The sequence below is a fragment of the Drosophila miranda genome, chromosome XR, assembly GCF_003369915.1.
Source record: "Drosophila miranda strain MSH22 chromosome XR, D.miranda_PacBio2.1, whole genome shotgun sequence".
In the NCBI taxonomy this organism is placed as follows: Eukaryota; Metazoa; Arthropoda; class Insecta; order Diptera; family Drosophilidae; genus Drosophila; species Drosophila miranda.
Window position 1 is genome coordinate 3,210,132 of NC_046674.1, and position 18,052 is coordinate 3,228,183.

Consider the following 18,052-nt stretch of genomic DNA (forward strand, 5'->3'; position numbering starts at 1 on the left):
ATTTGATTTGTAATAGTGCCAAAGCCATCGTAGTAGTTTATTGTAGTATTGTACTGCAGTAGATCATTGTTAGAGAGTAGCTCGTAGTCCTGCCATATTTATAAGTAGAACAACTATCTCTATCTCTCTTGACCACTTCCCCCATCTGTTAATTAACCAAAAACATTAATCACAAACATTTTACTCGAACTTACACTCGAAATCCAATCAGGTGATGGTGCTGAACGTTTCCTCGCTGCTGAAGACCGTCAAGGCTGTGGAGGATGAGCACACGCGCGGCACACGTGCCATGGAGGCCACCGTCGAGGCCATTTCCCAGGAGATACGCGTAAGTTTAGCGGCGAATTTCCCACTTGCCCATGAAACAGCTTCTCACTTTTCTGTCTCCTGTCCTGTTTGCAGGCCATGCAAGCACCCCCGCCAGTGGGCAGCACCCAGGTGGGACCCGAGGATCTAATTCGTGTGACCATGAACGTGACGGCCGCCACTGCCAAGGCTGTGGCTGCTGGAGCTTCCAATCTGCAGGCGGACATTGTGTCCGCAGCCAATCTGGGCAGACGGGCCATCTCCGACATGCTGATTGTATGTCGCTCCGTGGCCTGGAACTGTGCCGAGACGGAGGAGTTGCGTGTCCGCACGCTCGAGGCGGGCACATCTGTGGGCGAGTCGTACAGAGATCTGCTGAACGGCATCCTCCACAATTGCAGTGCCGACGATCGCATGCACTTATCGCGACGCGTGGCTAAGTGCGTCACAGATCTGGTGGCCATGGCCAGGCTGTTGAAGGGCTCCGACTGGATCGATCCCGAAGACCCCACAGTCATAGCCGAGAACGAGCTGTTGGGTGCCGCCGCCTCCATCGATGCTGCGGCCAAGAAGTTGGCCTCGCTGCGACCACGTCGACAGGCCGATGTGAAGGTGGGTGGTTCTCCCTTAATGGAATACCAATTCGAAATATAATAGTATTATTTGTATTAATATTAATGCTCATGTTAATGTTAATGTACGGTGAATGTGAAAAACTAACGATCGAAACTCATTCTAGTGCTTAAGCGGTGCTTGATTTATCCCGAAACGTAACTCTTAACTAGCCCTAACTCTCATCTGCCCACAAACCAACCCAACGAACTAATTGGGGATTCCAGTGAGATATGTTTGATATTCTTGGTTGTTACATTCAAGAGTTCACCCAGGAATCAAACATATTATTACTGTGATACCCGGAAATCTACTAAACCCCCAAACCCCCAAGCCTCCGAGGCCTGAACTAAACCCCCAACTAAAAAAACGGTGTTTGATAATATGACCTTACCCTTTGTTACCCTTCGTCATGAGAGCACAAACATTAATCTTCCCATTGTTGGCTTCTCTTCTACCCCGACAGATCGAACTGGATGAGAACATGAAGTTCGATGAGATGATCCTGGAGGCTGCCAAGGGCATCATGGCTGCCTCCGCGGCCTTGGTGCGGGCAGCGAATGCTGCCCAGCGTGAGCTGATTGACCAGGGCAAAGTGGCGCGCCGTCCACTCACCAGCTCCGACGATGGCCAGTGGTCGGAGGGTCTCATCTCGGCCGCTCGTCTGGTGGCTGCTGCCACACACAGTTTGGTAGAGGCCGCCCAAAATCTGGTGCGTGGTGTGGGCACCGAGGAGATGCTCATATCCACGGCAAAGCAGGTGGCTGCCTCCACGGCCCAACTGCTGATTGCCTGCAAGGTGAAGTCCAATCCCAATTCGGAGGCCGGACGCCGTCTGCAGGCGGCTGGCAATGCGGTCATCAAGTCCACCGACAACCTGGTGCATGCCGCCCAACAGGGCCTGGAGGCGGAGGAGGAGCACTCGCTGAAGATCAACACATCGATGGTGGATGGCATGGCGCAGGAGATCAACGCCCGCTCCGCCGTTCTGCGCAAGGAGAAGGAGCTGGAGGAGGCGCGCCAGCGGCTGAAGCATGTCCGACAGGCGCAACGATACGCCAAGAATCCCCAAGGCTTCACCACCGACGAGAGTGACACGGAGTACGCCTACGGGACGCTCAACAAGAGCCAGAACAATGTATGACAAATGCTCTATTATCTACAACCATGTTAGACTTTGTTTTTAGTTGATTGATGACTGCACCAGTGATTAAGATTGGCATTGAGATTGATGACGAAATTGAGGCACCATTTATGTTTATTTCTAATTAGTAGTCGGTGGTGTGGGGCTCTAATTGGTCGAAAATCTAACACGTAACCTATCTAACCAACCGTATTTCTCTCTTTCTCTCTCTCCTCTAACCCGTAACCCTAACAGACTCTGGGTCGCAGCGGCTACTATGCGTCTGGGGAGATTCCCAGTTCGCCGAGCTACTTCTCTGGCGGCGGCGGTAGCAGCAGTCAGCAGAAGCATCATTACAACTATGCCAGTCCGCAGCCGCAGCACTTCCACCATCCGGGAGCCGTGTCTCCGCCGCCCGCCAACTACCCGGGAATGGACGATCACGATACCATTGGAGACTTTCCACCACCACCGCCGCCGCTGTCGACGACCATTTCTAACATGCAAACCGCCACTTCGGGTCACAGCTTCCGCCCTAATCCCAAGCTAACAGCCAATGCAGTGCCGCGCCCCTACCCAGGCAGTCCTGGCGGCAGCAACGGCCTATCATCCGCACCCACTGGCGTCGGCCTCACACCCACTAATGCCAACTACCAGCATAGCTTTGAATCGTCCAGCACTAAAACGCAAAACTCATCCTCCTCCGCTGCTGCTCCTGCTCCGGCTGCGGCTCCGGCTCCTCCGGCTGTGCCACAGAAACCGCAAGTGAATCGCAATCTGGAGGCATGCGTGCAGGACCTGCATGACAAGACCTTTGGCCAGGGCGGCGTGGTACAGCTAACAGGCGGAAATGGCTATCCCGGTCAGAGCTACGAGGGTTACACGTCAAGGTAGGTCCTAAGCGGGATAACATCCTCAATACCGATACTAATCCTGGTTTACATTACTGCTAGATACGAGACGCGCAACTTTGATAAGTCGGCCAACAGCAACAACACCACCAGCAGCAGCAGCGAACAACAACAACAGCAGGCGCTGGTGAAGCCCCTAGAATCGAGCTTCTCCCAGATGACGCTCAACACAGATGGCGGCAAGATCAGCATTGTCGACCAAGGCTCGGAGCGACTCACCTCGATGACACAGCGCGTGATGGAGCGCAAATCGTTCACAACAACAACGGAATCCCGCTCTGAGACGAAGACGGAGAAGCACAGTTTTCGATTGGAATGAGTTGGCAGGGCCCGTGTTCCGTGCCGTGTTCTAGTAGTTGCTTAAGTAAATGTTTTCTCGCCTGGCGCCATGTCATTGTTTGCCAAAAGTGCTTTTAACATTTACACCCACATACACATACTAATAGGAATAATGTAATTTTAATTGTATTTAGCCACTAGCGAAACTACATCTATGCACTATCTACCCATACCATATATAATCGGCCTAATATTAACACTTTAATATCGCTATCCGACTATTTGACTTTCTATGTATACCTTCGTGCATCTGTTGTCTACGTGTTTATCTGCCAATTAATTGCCAATATATACGATAATGCAAACGAAATCAGTTCAGTTCAAATGAGTTCAGGCAAAACATGTTCAAAATTCAAAACGAAACCACATCTAACCCTTAATATAGCCCGTAATATTTACAACTTTGGTTCTGTTCTACACTTTGTTGATATTTCAATGCAATTTATTACTGTGCACTAAACATGGTTTCTTTTACTGCCTGAGCATTAAAAATACAATATGTAGTCGTGAAAGATCCATGCAAGCCACTTTCTGTGTTCTGCAGTTGTGAATTCTATTCGTTGTAATCATATTTTTTTGATTTCCCCTTGTATATACGTACATGTGCGAGTCGTGTATGCAGTGGCATAAAATATGTGTATTTTTTTATTGTGTATTTTTTTTGTAAATTAATAAAATAAAAATCATTATCTTAACAATATCAAACATCGGACTCTGGACTCTCTGTTTCGCCGAGATATAACGTAAAGAAAACAATGAACTTGAATTATCCTTGATCCTTGAGAAGGACTATCAAATCAAGGATTTGATTCCGGGGTCACAAGAAGCCGTGGAATAGATTTGTTTCTTAAACCTAACAACAACGAGATCTATATAGAGTTGCATAGCCCGCGTAGCCCCTCCCATGGTTTCCATAGTCAAAGTCCTTGTTGTCGATGGCCAGGTCGAAGGATGACGATGGCTTGTTATGTTCGGATCCTCCAAGGGTAATGGTTAATGATCCAACGTAATGGTAGTCCTAATAGATATCCATATTGTCTCGAAATTTTGTATTGTACAACTTATTGCCAACCAAATTGTTTTTATACCCGATACTAAAAAAGAGTATATTAGATATATTAGATTTGTGGTGTAAATGGATGTGTGTAACATCCAGAAGAACGCGTTTCCGACCCCATAAAGTATATATATTCTTGGTCAGCATCAATAGCCGAGTCGATTGACCCATGTCTGCCAGTCCGTACGTTTTGTTTGACGCCTAGTTTATAAGAGGTAGAGCAAACAGAATCCCAGCATATTACCATATCTACTAAGTTGAAGAATTTGGTGTAGATCGGATCAATATAGCCAGCCGTCTTCAACGCGCTTACTCTCTCTCTCTCTCTCTCTCTCTCTCTCTTAACTGAGTACAGGGTATAAATGTAAAACCGCGGCTCACAATGTTCCCGCTCGTTTCTGTTTTCTAGTCTCAGCTTGCATCAATATATATGTTTAAGGGTATGTAAATAATGATTGGCAAAAAGCAAAAAGTATTTCTACATATTTTAGTTTATTTGAACAGACTTAAAAATTCCGCTTAGCTACACAGAAAGAGGATCAACCATATCAAACTATTCTTAAAAGGAACAAAGGTCTGCTTCGGCGCCGACAATGCAAATTTTGACTCAAGTCCGCCGTTTGATAATCTCTTGATTGGCCAACTGGAGAATACGATTGAAGTCGACTTTCATGTGGGCGCGCCAGAACTTGCAACGTCCCCACATGACGGCCGGGTAATTTGGACTCGTGATGCCATGGAATATGCGGGCAATGTTTCGTCCAGTGAATGTGTTGTCGGGGTACATGTTGATCAGGGAATGAACATCATCAACGATGCTTTCATCCGGCACATTGCTGGGCTGTAATGAATATTGTATGTTATATTTCAGGAGTTTGCCCTAGGAAGATATGCATTTTCCTTACCTCGATTTCCAGTTCAAGATCCTGCGGATAGTCGTTGAGGAAGTAATTCCTCACAATGGCCTTCAGTTGTGTGCATCGGTCCTGGGGAAAGTCCGCACTACAGCAGTGGTGACACGAACTGTAGGCCACGGCAGCCAGGCCATGGGCTACGTACTGCAGCTGAATCAGCTGTGTCTTTTCCTGCTTGACGGAGCGCGTGTAGAGCGTATCCAGGGCATTATCAATCTCCGTTTCGGTGAAGTCACCGGGCACCTTAATTCGGAAGCCCAAATCATAGAAACTGACAGTGATGGGCGAACGCTTTGGATATCCACCAACTGCCAAAAGGGATGGGAGAGAATGATAGAAAGCTTTCATATTTAATCCTCACTGTTATTCTTACCTTTTATCCATTCCAGGTCCTTCAGCTGGTACTTGACCACACCGCTGTTCCACCCAATGCCGGCGGCAATATCCGTCACCGAAAACTCGATGATATTCGAGTCATCCTTGAAGGTCTTGCCCTTAATCTGCAGGGCAATGGCCATGGCCAGTGGCGGACACTCTTTGGCAGCATGCCTGCCAAAGGGGAGAATATAGAGGATTTCTTTCACTTCAAGATTGTCACACACTTACTTTAGATACTTTGGGCCGCCGTAGGAGATCACCTTGGCCATGATATACGCTGAGCTGAGGACATTTATGCACCAACGCGGCTCGAGTTCCATGTAGCAGAGCAGCGTTGATATATTCTCGGCGGGAATGTCCAGAGCTTCAACGGTCTTCTCCACAGAGAAGCCAATCTCATGCCCAGGACAGATGTGGTACCGGGTTCCGTCTGCTTCTATAGCTGTGGCTTGCGGTTCTGTTCCTTTCGGCAGTTGCTTCTCACAGCTGCAGGGTACAAAGATCTTTTGCAGCAGCTTCCTTATCACATGGCGATCAATGGAATTGGCGTATACATGACGCCGCAGCTCGCCCTGGTCGCCGCCCCTCGCGTCCAGAAAGAGATGGCAGTGGGCATGCAAGCCATCGCGACCAGCGCGTCCGATCTCCTGCACATAGCTCTCGAAATTGCGCGGCATATTGTAGTGGATAACAGCCCGAATGTCCGGCTTATTGATGCCCATGCCAAAGGCAATGGTGGCCACCACAATGCGCAGCTCATTCCCCATAAAGGCCTTCTGGATGGTGCGGCGCCGCGAGGCGGGCATTCCCGCATGGTACGGCTCGGCCTGCCAGTTCACACGCTTGCGCTTCTTCCCCTGTTCCTGGGCTCCACCTGGTTTCCTGCGATCCTGCACACAGGTGCGTATGAAACCGGCAATCCGCTCACACTCATCACGACGCGTGCAGTAGATGATGATCGACTGGCAGGACTCGAATCTGAAAGGATGTATAAGGGTTGGCTCGTAATGTTTAGAGAATGGATAATCGATTGAATACCTCTCACTGTTGAGCAGTTGCAGCAGTGCTGCATCGCGATTTTCATCCTTGGACACGGACAGGACCAGATTATCTGGCAAGGGAGTGTCACTAATGATGCCCCGCTCCCCATCCGTGATGCCCAAGTGATTGATGATGCTCACCCTCGTGGGCAGCGTGGCCGTCGCTGTGAGACCCAACACTGTCTGCACGCCAAGATTCTTCTTCAAGACCTTGCAGATCATCAGGTAGCTGGGTCGAAAATTATGGCTCCACTGGGACACGCAATGTGCCTCGTCGATGCACGCAAAGGCAATGGGCGGCAGCTTACGCAGAATGGCCCCAAACCCTGTGGCACGCTCCCCCGACACAACGGCCTCGGGCGACACCAGGAGAATGTCAATCTCTCCGTTGGCAATCATCTCCTGCACCTTGATGCGCTGCTGGGGCGTCTGGTTGGTGTGCAGGCAGTGGGCGCGAAGAAACTGCGGCACCCCCGTCACCTGATCCTCCATCAGCGACACCAGCGGCGAGATGACCAGCGTGATGGCACCCCTCTGCCGATTGTACAGATACGCGGGCAATTGGTAGCACAACGACTTGCCACTGCCAGTGCTTAGGGTGACCAAAGAGGAGAGTCCAGAGAGTGTGCGCATAACGGCACGATCCTGACCTAAGAATCATGATCAATCAAATAGGCATGAAATGACTGCTGATTGCTCCACTATAGCTTACCTTTACGAAAGTTGCTGTGGCCAAACATGTGTAGGGCTTCCAGTACCTCTGGTGTTGCAGCCTGAACACTGCCGTCGGGCAAAAGATCGTACAATGGCTGCACTCCGCCATGCTGGCTGCGACTGGAGCCCCCAGTCGTCGAAGTGGAGGCGCCATCCAGGCCAGCCTGTTTGAGGAACTCTTCGGGTATCTTGTGCCCCACGTAGGTCTTAATGGGTGAGATCGGAGCCTCAGCCTGCGAAGCTTCCACAGCAGCATCTAAGGCCTCAAAATCAATATCCGGATCATCGCTAGACCAGTCTGGCTCTGGTCGAGGCTGCCTCTCCCCATCGCTGTGGCTCTCGTCACTCTCATCCGAATCCTCCACCTCGTCTATTTGTAGAATGGCCGCATTGGCCGCGTGGGGCAGTCGCTCAATGTTGCGACTGTGGGCCACCAGGGCGCCCTGCGAGGCCATTTCCTGGGCCTCGGCCAGCGTGGGAAACGGCGAGGGATCCTCTTCCAACTGAGCGGAAAGCGGTAGCAGACTGTCGCCCTTCATCTTGCACTGCTGGGCAAAGTGTCCGACGCCACCGCACTGGAAGCAGGTGAGCACTCCACCATCACAGCCACCCATGTCCATGTCCGGGCCAGTCAATGCTGCTATGTGCTTCTTGTGCCTCCATTGCTGCTTCTTGTATTTGGTAAAATTCACCGATTTTTTACCTCTCACAAATTTCTTTTTCTGTATGTTGATGGTTACAAAGTTCTCGTTCAGTTTGCCCGAGGCCACACGCTCCTCTAGCTTCTTTCTGGCTGCAGCTCGCTTCTCATTCACTGGGAAGTTGCCTCCTCCTCCGGCCATTGTAGGCGTGGCAAAGGTACTTATATAGCGCTGGGCTGTTTTGTCTACCAGTTCCAGTTCCCGGGGATTGATGCGTGGCACGGAGGTTACATCGCCCGCCTCCAGAGCAAGCATATATTTGAGATCTTCTGGATTCAGGGGCTGGCTCTGTTCTTCTTCCTCTTGTTCGGGCACTGACTCTGCAGGTGGAGGAGCTTTCTTTGATTTGGTCTTCTTCTCAGCCATTGGCTTTTTCTCTGCCTTCGGCTTCTTCTCTGCTTTTGGCTTCTTCTCTGCTTTTAGCTGCTTTTCTGCCTTTGGCTTCTTTTCTGCTTTGGGCTTCTGGGTAGTTTGTCTTTTGCCAGCTGCTTGCTTACGCTTTGCGTTGCCTTTCTTTACTCCATCCGGCTCGTAGGTGGCATCTTGTTCTTCATCATCCGCAGAGAAGTCATTGAGCATGGTCTCTTCTCCGGGGTCCGGTAAGGACATTTCCATCGGTTCCGAGCTTGCTTCTGCTTCTGCTTCGTGTACCTCTGGCTCTACCTCAGGAACAACCTTTCGTCGCTTGGCTAATTGTCGATACTCCTGCTGTTCTGGCTCTTCGTCACTTTCGGCCACAACAGAGTCGGAATCGCTGTCCGCTTCCTGCTCAACAGATGGTAACGCCACCACGTCAGTGTCTGCCACTTGCTTTGGCTCTGCCTTCACTTCAGGCTGCTGCTGGTGCTCTTCCAAACTCCTGCTTTGCCTTAGCATGCTCAGATCGATGTTCGCCAGGCCGTAGTTGACTTTCGTGGGCAAATGATCGGCATTGTTATTGGGCTCTAGCTCTGGGCTGTGCATATCAGCGTCAAGAGTGTTTTCCTTAGTGTTCCTCTGCAGCCAGCCTTCGTCCACCTGTGTCTTGATGGCATCTTTGGGCTGATCCGTGGCTAGATGTGGATTGACAATCATGGCCAACTCTTTCTCTTTGTATTCCTGCGCCTTGCGTATGAGAATCGTCTCAAAGTCGGGCAGCTCTTCGGCGAGGTCGTCGTGCCCTGGCCGACTACCAGATGAGACAGAGGCGCCCACATTGGAGGAACAGCGTGAGAGTGGCTTGCGGGGATTGCGCTTGGCAAAGCCGCGTGTGGATTGAAATAGTTTGGCGCTAAGGCTGGGCTTTAAGCTGGCCGCCTGCTGTTTTGGCTGAGCAGAACCGTGTGGTATTGAAGAGCCCAATGGCTCTGGCTGCTGCTTCTTGCTTACATCTGTGCCCCAGGCATTTTGATTGAGCTGCAGCTCTTCCACGGCTTCGAATTTCCTTATGACATGATTTTCATCACGATTTACGAGATTGGTTAGGGCCTGTGGATTTTGCAACTCCTCAAGATTGGAGAATCCTCCACTCTGCGCTTGCTGACTCACAATCGATGATATATCCATCGGTAGTTGGGGTGCGTTCTGCATGCTGATATCGCTGTCCAGCAGGGTGACACCCAGCTCACTTGCCTGCGACATTTCCAGTACGTCGAACCCATCCTCGCTGAGCACGTCGTTGAGGGTCTCCTCCAGAAATGAAGTCTTGAGCTTGTAATACATCTTGTAGGAGTCGCGGATGTCCTGGCCGGCCTCGCGTATGTCGTACTGTCCGCAAACAAATAAACAAAGTGCAGATTCTATGCGTGCTGCACTCAAATTTCAATCTCACCTTGGAGGGCACACGGCCATGCTTCTTCTTAAAGTCCCTCTCCCATAACTTGACGCGCAGCTTGTACTTTTCATATTTTTGCTTAAAGATTGGATCGTCCATGGTTAACAATACAAATTAAAACATCAACAAATGCTGCGGCAGCAACACGTCCAGAACGAATACACCTACAAAATGCATATATACAATGAGAGCGAGTGAGATGCGAGATGCCTGCCACTCCAGCTAGAGCAGCAAGCCCCGCTCAGTTTACGGTTTACGGTTAAAGCCAGCACTTACAAATTGCGAAGAAAACGTGTGAAGTGTGGTCAATAAAGGAGAGCGTGGAGCGAGGAGCGAAGGTGAGCGCGCGAGAATTTTGGGGGCCGATAAAATATACCGTCCGATCCTCAGAAATATACGAAAATATACCGTTTCATTTTAAAAATATACCGTAAGTATACTGACGAATTCAAATTATATTATGCATCTTCCTCGTTTTAGATATTCCTTAACCGATTTGAAGAGAGCGAGAGGGCCAAAAACTCTCAATTAGGCCCTCAAGAGCGCCAATCGAAATTGTTGGAAAGCAAAAAAAAAATATATATATACCATTGTTCTCAAATACACCTTTTAAAATTAAATTTCATAGATGAAATTGATCAAATATATATACCGCTATACCGTCTGCTCAATTTTGACCGGAAGACCATTCCTGCCCGAATTGGAGACGAAAAGCCGAATCATTTTTTCGTCGCACGAGAGAGCAGCAGTGTGACCATACAGTATACAATACAGCGCGCGCTGCAAGACCGATCAGCTGTTTCAGTGCTGCCAGACTGTAGTATAAAGAACGACAATTTAGGTCTATTATACTCTAGTGGGTCTGTAGTGAAGCTCTGCCAGACTGTAGAATTAAGCGGGACAATTTAAACTCATTAATAAACTTATTAGCATATTTGACAAAACAATCATACGCTATGCATTCCATAATTTAAATTGTTACTAATACGCATATTATTCTTGTGTTGTTTTTATTCGTACAAAATATTCAAGCCTGGCAATTGCCAAATGCATTTTTCATAAACAAATTTTTGTAAAGAACTTTTCGTCTTGGAAAATCGCCTGTGTAGAGAAAAGCTAAGTAAAGAAGCGCCCGCCCGCACGTGATTAAAGAAAAGTTAGACTTTCAGCACAGCTGGCGGGGTGTGGGGAATTTGGTCAACGTGATTCGAACGGGGCGAGAATGTAGAAAAGACTGGTCTGGTGTGAGAAAGTGCGAGTGGTAGAGTCTTCTTACATGAGAATCAGGGCAATTTCCTCCGGCTGCATGGCCGGGCAACGCCAGTTATACAAATAGTATTGCAGGTTTCCGTCGCCGGCCCCGAACTTCAATGGTGTAAAGTACTTTTTGTTTTCCATCAGATCTAGGGCGTTGTAGACATCCATTTGAACATTACGGGCCGATATCAATGCATCGTTCATCAGGTCCAGCCAAGGGGTTTTGGTCGAAACGTTGTAGAATGAATATGCGGCCCGGACAGCCTTGTGGACCGGATGGTGCATCACAGAGGATGGCAGACAATAGTAGCTGGTCAGATCGGTGATGTTTCCCTTCTCATCAGCCACCACAAAGCAATCGATGATGCCCTCCCGGGGAGTGAACCAGTGACGGAACTCCTCTTTGCTGAATACTGGGGAGAGTGAGAATTTCTTCAGATAGTCCTCGAGCAGCTTATGGGCCTTGTCCATATCCTTGGCCGTGATGCGACGATATCCCTTGGTCTTAGTTTGATCTGGCAGTTTGTAGAGCTTCACAGTGCGCTGCATGGTCATGTTGCGGGCCAAGTGCGAGAAGCGCACATCCACCAGTTTCTTGGGATTCAGCGAACGGTGCCAGTACCGACAGGTGGCCACCGGAGTAGGCAAGACCACTCCGGCAGTATAGGCAGCTTGGAAAATACCCGTAATGTTGACGCGTCGCGTTATTTCACGTATCAAGACCGGGGCGACACGTTTGCTTCGCAATTTCTTGTGCACGCACAAGAAGTTAATGTCGACGACTTTTAAGACTTTGTCGTAGGCCTTGAGTTTGCTCGGAATGGCTGAGATGAAACCCACAAGCTTGCCGGATTTCTCAACGCGCACACCGACATGCCATTCTCTTTTCCAGCCAGGTGGCTGCAGCGACCATTTGAGGAACTCTGGTTGATAGTCGAATCGGAACATGGCGTCATCGTCCTCAACATAGTTCTCGTTCAACAGAGTATACAGTTCCTTCAGGTCATTGGTGTCGTTGAGATCCAATGTGACCCACTTGAAACCGCCGGGCAAAGTGTACGGTTCGGCTCGAATTGTGGCGACCTCCTTGTTCGGCTCAATACACTCATTGGTGGTCACTTGCTCATCCAGCTTTGTCACTGGCTGTGTGGACCAAAAGGCAAACTTTTTCGCCTGCCGGCTAGCCACCACATCAGAGACAGCCTGGAGTAAGGCCTGCTGCTTGCCTGAAAGGGAATCGGATGTATTGATTCTAATATATCTTAGGCATGCTATGCTCCTCCCACCGCGAAATATGATTCCTGACCAAACCTAACCTCATTTTTGTAATTTTAAGGATGGTCTGTTTTCGGTGTGGGAGTGGGAGTGGTAAAGCTTACTTGCAGCCGCCGCAGAGGTAGCGCCATTTGTGGTCTCCTGCGCCAAAGCCTCATTCTCGTTCTCAGAGTCGTGCATTTTTAAGCCGGCAATGACTTTTTCTAGCATTTCCTCCGATGCTGCCGTCACTTCTTTGACCGCCTGCGTAAGGTCCTGTGCAGCATTTTCGTCCACATCGGATGAGGCTGGCTTGTTGTTAGGCATGTTCAGCACTTCTTAATTGTTGATTGTGTAAATATTTTAACAAAATATAAAATTGCAATGAATCGCAAAAACTACAAGCAGCTGACTCAAAAATACTAAAAGTATTTTATACACTTAGTTGGTATTTGTTTTGGGGCTGAAAGTCATTTCCTAGCCCTGCAAATACTTTCAGTAACAAATCTATCGATATCGTTTCGGGGCCTGATACCATTGTCTAAATTGTTAATATAGTTTTATAGTTTAAGAATGCAATGTGGCGATTTCAATCGTTGATAAGCATTGGGAAGCAGTCCAGTTCTCACAAAGCAAGCCAAACGTCATCGTCATGATGATGACGGCAACAAAGAAGCGCCTAAAAATAGTCGCCGCAGCATCGTTCTCCTTGCTGCTGGTGGTCTACTTGTACAGAGCGATCAGTGCCTCCACCGTGGGAATGCCTGCTGGTGTGGGGGTGGTGGGACGGCTGTCCGGACCCATTGAGGAGGAGCAGCAGGGCCAGTGGCCACCCACGGAAGATGCTATACAAAGAAGCCTGCAGAATGCCTACGATGCCCACAATTCCCTTATCAAAGAGCAGCGTGCGGAGCTGCAGCGCACCAAAGAGCAATTGGCCCAGTTAGAGGAGCAAATCCGTTCGCTCCAGACCAGCACGCCTCGCAAATATCCCAAAGTCAAATACCTTAACTACAAGAATCGCAAAAGAATCCTCATCACCGGAGGAGCAGGCTTTGTGGGCTCCCATCTCGTTGATGATCTGATGATCCAGGGTCACGAAGTAATTGTGGTGGACAATTTTTTCACCGGTCGCAAGCGCAATGTGGCCCACTGGCTGGGACACGAGAACTTTGAGCTCATCCACCATGACATTGTTAATCCGCTGTTCATTGAAATTGACGAGATCTATCACCTGGCCTCGCCGGCCTCCCCACCGCACTACATGTATAATCCGGTGAAAACCATCAAGACAAACACCATGGGCACCATTAACGTACTGGGCCTAGCGAAGCGAGTGATGGCCAAGGTTCTGATTGCCAGCACCTCGGAAGTGTACGGCGATCCGACAGTTCATCCGCAGCCGGAGACTTATTGGGGCCACGTGAATCCAATTGGACCACGAGCCTGCTATGACGAGGGAAAGCGTGTCTCCGAGACCCTGAGCTATGCGTATGCCAAACAGGTACGTGAATGTTCGTAAATCGATTCGACGTCACTTGCATTTCTGGCTCGCATCCAGAAACTAAGCAGTATTTTCCTGATTTGATCTGCATTCAAGCATTAAACGATTTCAATTGGAATGCTGTGAATGCTGAATCAGCCAGCGGCCAGCCACTAATTGGCGTGCAAAGTTTCACGTTCCGCATGGGGGCAGTTCGTCATGATATAAGATTTCTATACCATCGCTCACCAAGCTGTTGTTTCTGTTTACCCGCAGGAAAAAGTCCAAGTTCGCGTGGCCCGTATCTTCAATACGTACGGACCGAGGATGCACATGAACGATGGCCGTGTGGTGTCCAATTTCATCCTACAGGCTCTGCGCAACGAGACCATCACTGTCTATGGCAATGGCCGGCAGACGCGCTCCTTCCAGTACGTTTCGGATCTGGTTGATGGGATGATAGCACTAATGGCATCCAACTACACTCAGCCGGTGAACCTGGGCAATCCCGTGGAGCAGAGCATCGAGGAGTTTGCCCAAATCATCAAGCAATTGGTGGGCGGACCGAGTCCGATTAAGCAGACCAAAGCCGTGGAGGATGATCCCCAGCGACGCAAACCGGACATTACGCGGGCCAGACACTATCTGAAGTGGGAGCCAAAGGTTCCGCTCGAAAGGGGTCTGCGGCAGACAATCTCCTACTTTCGCAACGAACTGGCGCGCAGCGACCGGTTCCAAGAGAGCTCCAACAAGTACTTCGATTCGCCCGACTTGCAGCGAAGTCGCCCCTAAATATAGACCTATATGTAGTGTAAATTCGTGTGTGCCTGTATGCCAAACCCAAAATACCATTGGAGTTGGTAACGCAACGTCTCTAGTCTGCAAAAAAATGTAAATATGACCATCGATATAGCACTAATTGTAAGCCTCTTAAGCCATAAGCTCATGGATTGGATCAGATTGGTGGGGGAATGGGGATCCAAAATCCATACATAACAAAAGGAATTAGATTTAAGAAGCTACAGGAACGGAAGCAGCGTAATCCTTGGCTTTCTAAATCCTATCTCTTGCCCTGTATGCATTCCTTTTTGGAAGGTATTTGCATCGTTCTAGAAATTCTAGTGTAAAACCACACCACCATTCTAGGTTTAAGTAGGGTGTTGTAAACCATTAAAAAAAAGATCGTTTTTCTTTTCAATCTAATCATACCCGGACAAGTACTTTACTAACTATTGTATGTACAATTACAATGCTTACTCTAGGGCTTAAACACACACTAGGCACACTAGTATACAAGGAGTACGTCCAACCTTATGACTATATTTGCACCCAGACTTATCAACTAGATCAACTAGACTTCTACTTCTATTTTTGTTTCTTTCACCTGGCTAGCGGTTCGAGCATTTCCAGAAACAGCTTCTTCATCGTAATTACCTCATCGCGTGCCACGCCGCGCCAAAAGCGTCGCAAAATATCGTCTGCTTGCCGCAGCGAGGGCAGGATGAGCAGCAGCTGCTGTTGATGGGACACCGCGGAGGAGTGGCGAAGCAGGTAGACAACATCGTTCAGTGAATTTAGTATGGTGTCGCGAAAGGCGCGCAGGGAACTCTGATCGTCGAGCAAGATGTCACAGTTGGACAGGAGAAGAGCCTTCAGTAAATAGTACTCCTCCCGACGGGGCGATATCCTCTCCATGCGTTGGGCAATCTGAACGCAGTGATAGTAGAACTCCGTATAGCCGCACTCTTTGGCCAACAGCTCGTCCATCCAGACGTCGGTAGCGAAGCACAGTTTCCCATTGAAAGGCAACGATCGGAACGTCAGTTGGAGTGTTAGAATCTCCGCCCACGAAACCTGCAGCAGCTTCATCTGATCGTTGAGGGGGAGCTCTATGAAGCCAGGAATCTGCTTGGCCCAGCCAATCACACTGACCAGCTCCTTGTCGTAGATATCGCTCAGCACGCTGAGTATCTCATTGGGATCGTTGTTGTTGTTTTGGAAAATGCATGTTCCATTTGACGTGACGCCCACACTGCTACTGCCGCCGCCGCCGCCACTGCTCTCTAGCTTAATGCTACCCGACGAGGAGGAGGCCTCATCATTGCAGCCACTGGTCGTGTGCGGCTGCTGTGATGGCGTTTGCACGCTCAGGGCATCCGGCTCGTAGGAATTGAGCACTTCAAGTATCTTTACATCACACAGCGACGTGGTGTTGGACTGGTAGAGCAGCTGCATGGTCTGATATGAGTTCGAGACGGGATTCCGTCGATACTTTTGCCGCCCTCCGCGCACCCGATCCAAACGCACGCCCTCCTGCGATAGCACAAATTGGTGAATAATTAATAACAAAGAATGATTAGAAATTGGATCGTCAAGGTTACCTTGAGCATGCCCATGAGAAGGCACTTCTGGAAGCGACAGGCCTGGCAAGCCTTCCGTCGCCGCTTGTTTATCTCGCACTCGTTGTTCGCTGGACACGTGTACTCGATGTTACCCTGAATGGTGCGCTTGAAGAAGGCCTTGCAGGCCTCGCAGCTGGCGACGCCATAGTGGAATCCAGACGCCACATCCCCGCACACCAGGCACAGGCGACGCAGCTCATCACGAACGGATCCAGCATTTGCACTGGCATTGATAGCCGATCCTCCGCCGCCGTTGCCACTGCCCGCTCCGCCACCCTTGATGCTGTCGCCGTCGTTACTCAGCGAAACGTTGTGAAGATCGCAGGATAGGGAAGTCGTTGAGCTGCACAGCTGACGCTCTGGTGACACGGACGGGGAGGACTTCATTCCGCTATTGCTGTTGCAGGAGTTGCTTTGCGCTGTCGTTGCCTTTGAGGTGGGACTGTAGCAGGCTGCTCCGGCCGAGGATGTGTCTACCTCCTGCTTGATGTGTAAGATGCTCACTCCGTCGGACATATTCGAGAATTGGAGCTGGAGGATTAAGAGGGTAATAGTTTAATTTATCGCGCTTCAAAATAAATGAACAAAACGCGCCGCACTGTGGTTCAGTTACACTGATACTCGAAATGCAGAGATTATATTCTTTTTTATTGGTGTTTCGCGTGACTTGCAACCACTGTGCAGCACCAATGCCTAATCAGAATGAGGGGAAGGTGCACACACACATACGAATCCAAACATACATATGCAAAATGCAATTAAGAGTGCAATGGGTTGCGAACCTACTTGGTCTCTGTTTCTCTTCCACGGACTGTGGGCTGACTGAACGGAACGGAACGGAACATCCAACGAACGCTGGAAAAGTACAAACCCAGCCCACGCTCGCACACAGCAGACTGTGATAACGGTACCGTGCGTGGAGTACCAAAACTTAAAGCTAACGGTACTACAAATCACGACGCACAGCGCTGACCTGACGCTGATTAGAAAAAGTAGAAAAAAGCGCGCAAGCAAAGACAATGGGGGGTAGGAGGTGGCGACATGGGGGCCAGCAGCAGCCAGGTTGGAGATGAAAGATAAGCCAACCATTTCCTTATCACGCTTAGCAAACGTCACAATTAAAAGCCCGCAAGGTGTCTGTTTACATACTTACATAAAGTATTCGTTGAGGATCTCTTTTGTGTAATCAGCAGAAGTAGAGTTTTTAAAGTACACAAGAATATGGCTAATAAACGAAAAAAAATCAACAGCAATACATATCGCTTTGTATGTACATATGCATATGTATATGTATATGTATTTATTTTGGTTCGAGCACTTTGTTATTGCTTTTGGTATCTGTCTGTCTGCATCTTGGGCAATTCGAAATGGTTAAGTAGCTTTCCGTTGATCATACGCGGTTTAAAATGTCGTGTTACTGCCTTTACTACTAGACATTTTTATGTTATTGCTTATGTAGAACTATGAATATTGCACATGCACTTCCCCATAAGATGTGCGCTGCAGACAGCATCAAGCATCGATTTTACTCTATGCTAGGCTATTACACTCTCGAACAAGGCACGATATCTTCTCTTGCAGAGCCACACGTCACACTATTTCCAAATTCTGGTTTTTCTTTTGCTCATTTTTGCTTTATTTCAGAAAAAAATATGCATATTAAAAAGATTAAAAAAAATTTTATGCAGTGAGAAGAAGAAACACTCCTAGGGATGGGCAGATGATGTCGCCACCGCACTTTACAGCAC

The 18,052-nt window shown here is 49.0% G+C and overlaps 5 protein-coding genes across 7 annotated transcripts in view; 2 read left to right on the plus strand and 3 right to left on the minus strand.

Moving 5' to 3' along the window:
• The window catches only part of LOC108165481 (talin-2), a 34,647-nt gene extending 30,896 nt beyond the window's left edge, over positions 1 to 3,751 (plus strand). For both annotated transcript variants that reach the window (XM_017301533.2, XM_033386328.1), the window contains exons 13-17: positions 212 to 328; positions 403 to 918; positions 1,385 to 2,056; positions 2,297 to 2,931; positions 2,995 to 3,751. In XM_017301533.2, the coding sequence (XP_017157022.1) occupies positions 212 to 328; positions 403 to 918; positions 1,385 to 2,056; positions 2,297 to 2,931; positions 2,995 to 3,271 (2,217 nt within the window). In that variant the 3' untranslated portion in view covers positions 3,272 to 3,751. The remainder of the gene's footprint in view (positions 1 to 211; positions 329 to 402; positions 919 to 1,384; positions 2,057 to 2,296; positions 2,932 to 2,994) is intronic.
• Positions 3,752 to 4,821: 1,070 nt separating this feature from the next.
• Positions 4,822 to 10,289, minus strand: LOC108165482 (ATP-dependent DNA helicase Q4). The gene is made up of 8 exons (XM_017301535.2): positions 10,185 to 10,289; positions 9,906 to 10,072; positions 7,393 to 9,841; positions 6,679 to 7,330; positions 5,869 to 6,618; positions 5,636 to 5,811; positions 5,254 to 5,570; positions 4,822 to 5,189 (listed from the first exon to the last, which is right to left on the minus strand). Exons 2-8 carry the CDS (start codon positions 10,005 to 10,007, stop codon positions 4,956 to 4,958), a joined length of 4,680 nt encoding a protein of 1,559 aa, XP_017157024.1. The 5' UTR covers positions 10,008 to 10,072; positions 10,185 to 10,289; the 3' UTR covers positions 4,822 to 4,955.
• A 610-nt stretch (positions 10,290 to 10,899) lies between these two features.
• LOC108165491 (glycylpeptide N-tetradecanoyltransferase) lies at positions 10,900 to 12,845 on the minus strand. The gene is made up of 2 exons (XM_017301545.2): positions 12,545 to 12,845; positions 10,900 to 12,391 (listed from the first exon to the last, which is right to left on the minus strand). The coding sequence occupies exons 1-2, from the start codon at positions 12,744 to 12,746 to the stop codon at positions 11,181 to 11,183; spliced, it is 1,413 nt and encodes a 470-aa protein (XP_017157034.1). The 5' UTR covers positions 12,747 to 12,845; the 3' UTR covers positions 10,900 to 11,180.
• Positions 12,846 to 12,928: 83 nt separating this feature from the next.
• On the plus strand, positions 12,929 to 15,082 carry LOC108165492 (UDP-glucuronic acid decarboxylase 1). The gene is made up of 2 exons (XM_017301546.2): positions 12,929 to 13,923; positions 14,179 to 15,082. Exons 1-2 carry the CDS (start codon positions 13,072 to 13,074, stop codon positions 14,692 to 14,694), a joined length of 1,368 nt encoding a protein of 455 aa, XP_017157035.1. The 5' UTR covers positions 12,929 to 13,071; the 3' UTR covers positions 14,695 to 15,082.
• An 11-nt stretch (positions 15,083 to 15,093) lies between these two features.
• Positions 15,094 to 18,030, minus strand: LOC108165490 (steroid hormone receptor ERR2). Of its 2 annotated transcripts, none has more exons than XM_017301544.2 (3): positions 17,458 to 18,030; positions 16,284 to 16,835; positions 15,094 to 16,215 (listed from the first exon to the last, which is right to left on the minus strand). In XM_017301544.2, the coding sequence occupies exons 2-3, from the start codon at positions 16,818 to 16,820 to the stop codon at positions 15,283 to 15,285; spliced, it is 1,470 nt and encodes a 489-aa protein (XP_017157033.1). In that variant the 5' UTR covers positions 16,821 to 16,835; positions 17,458 to 18,030; the 3' UTR covers positions 15,094 to 15,282. The 2 variants fall into 2 exon arrangements, with proteins under 2 accessions (XP_017157033.1, XP_033242300.1); XM_033386409.1 differs by lacking the exon at positions 17,458 to 18,030 and adding an exon at positions 17,091 to 17,239.
• Between the last annotated feature and the right edge of the window lie 22 nt (positions 18,031 to 18,052).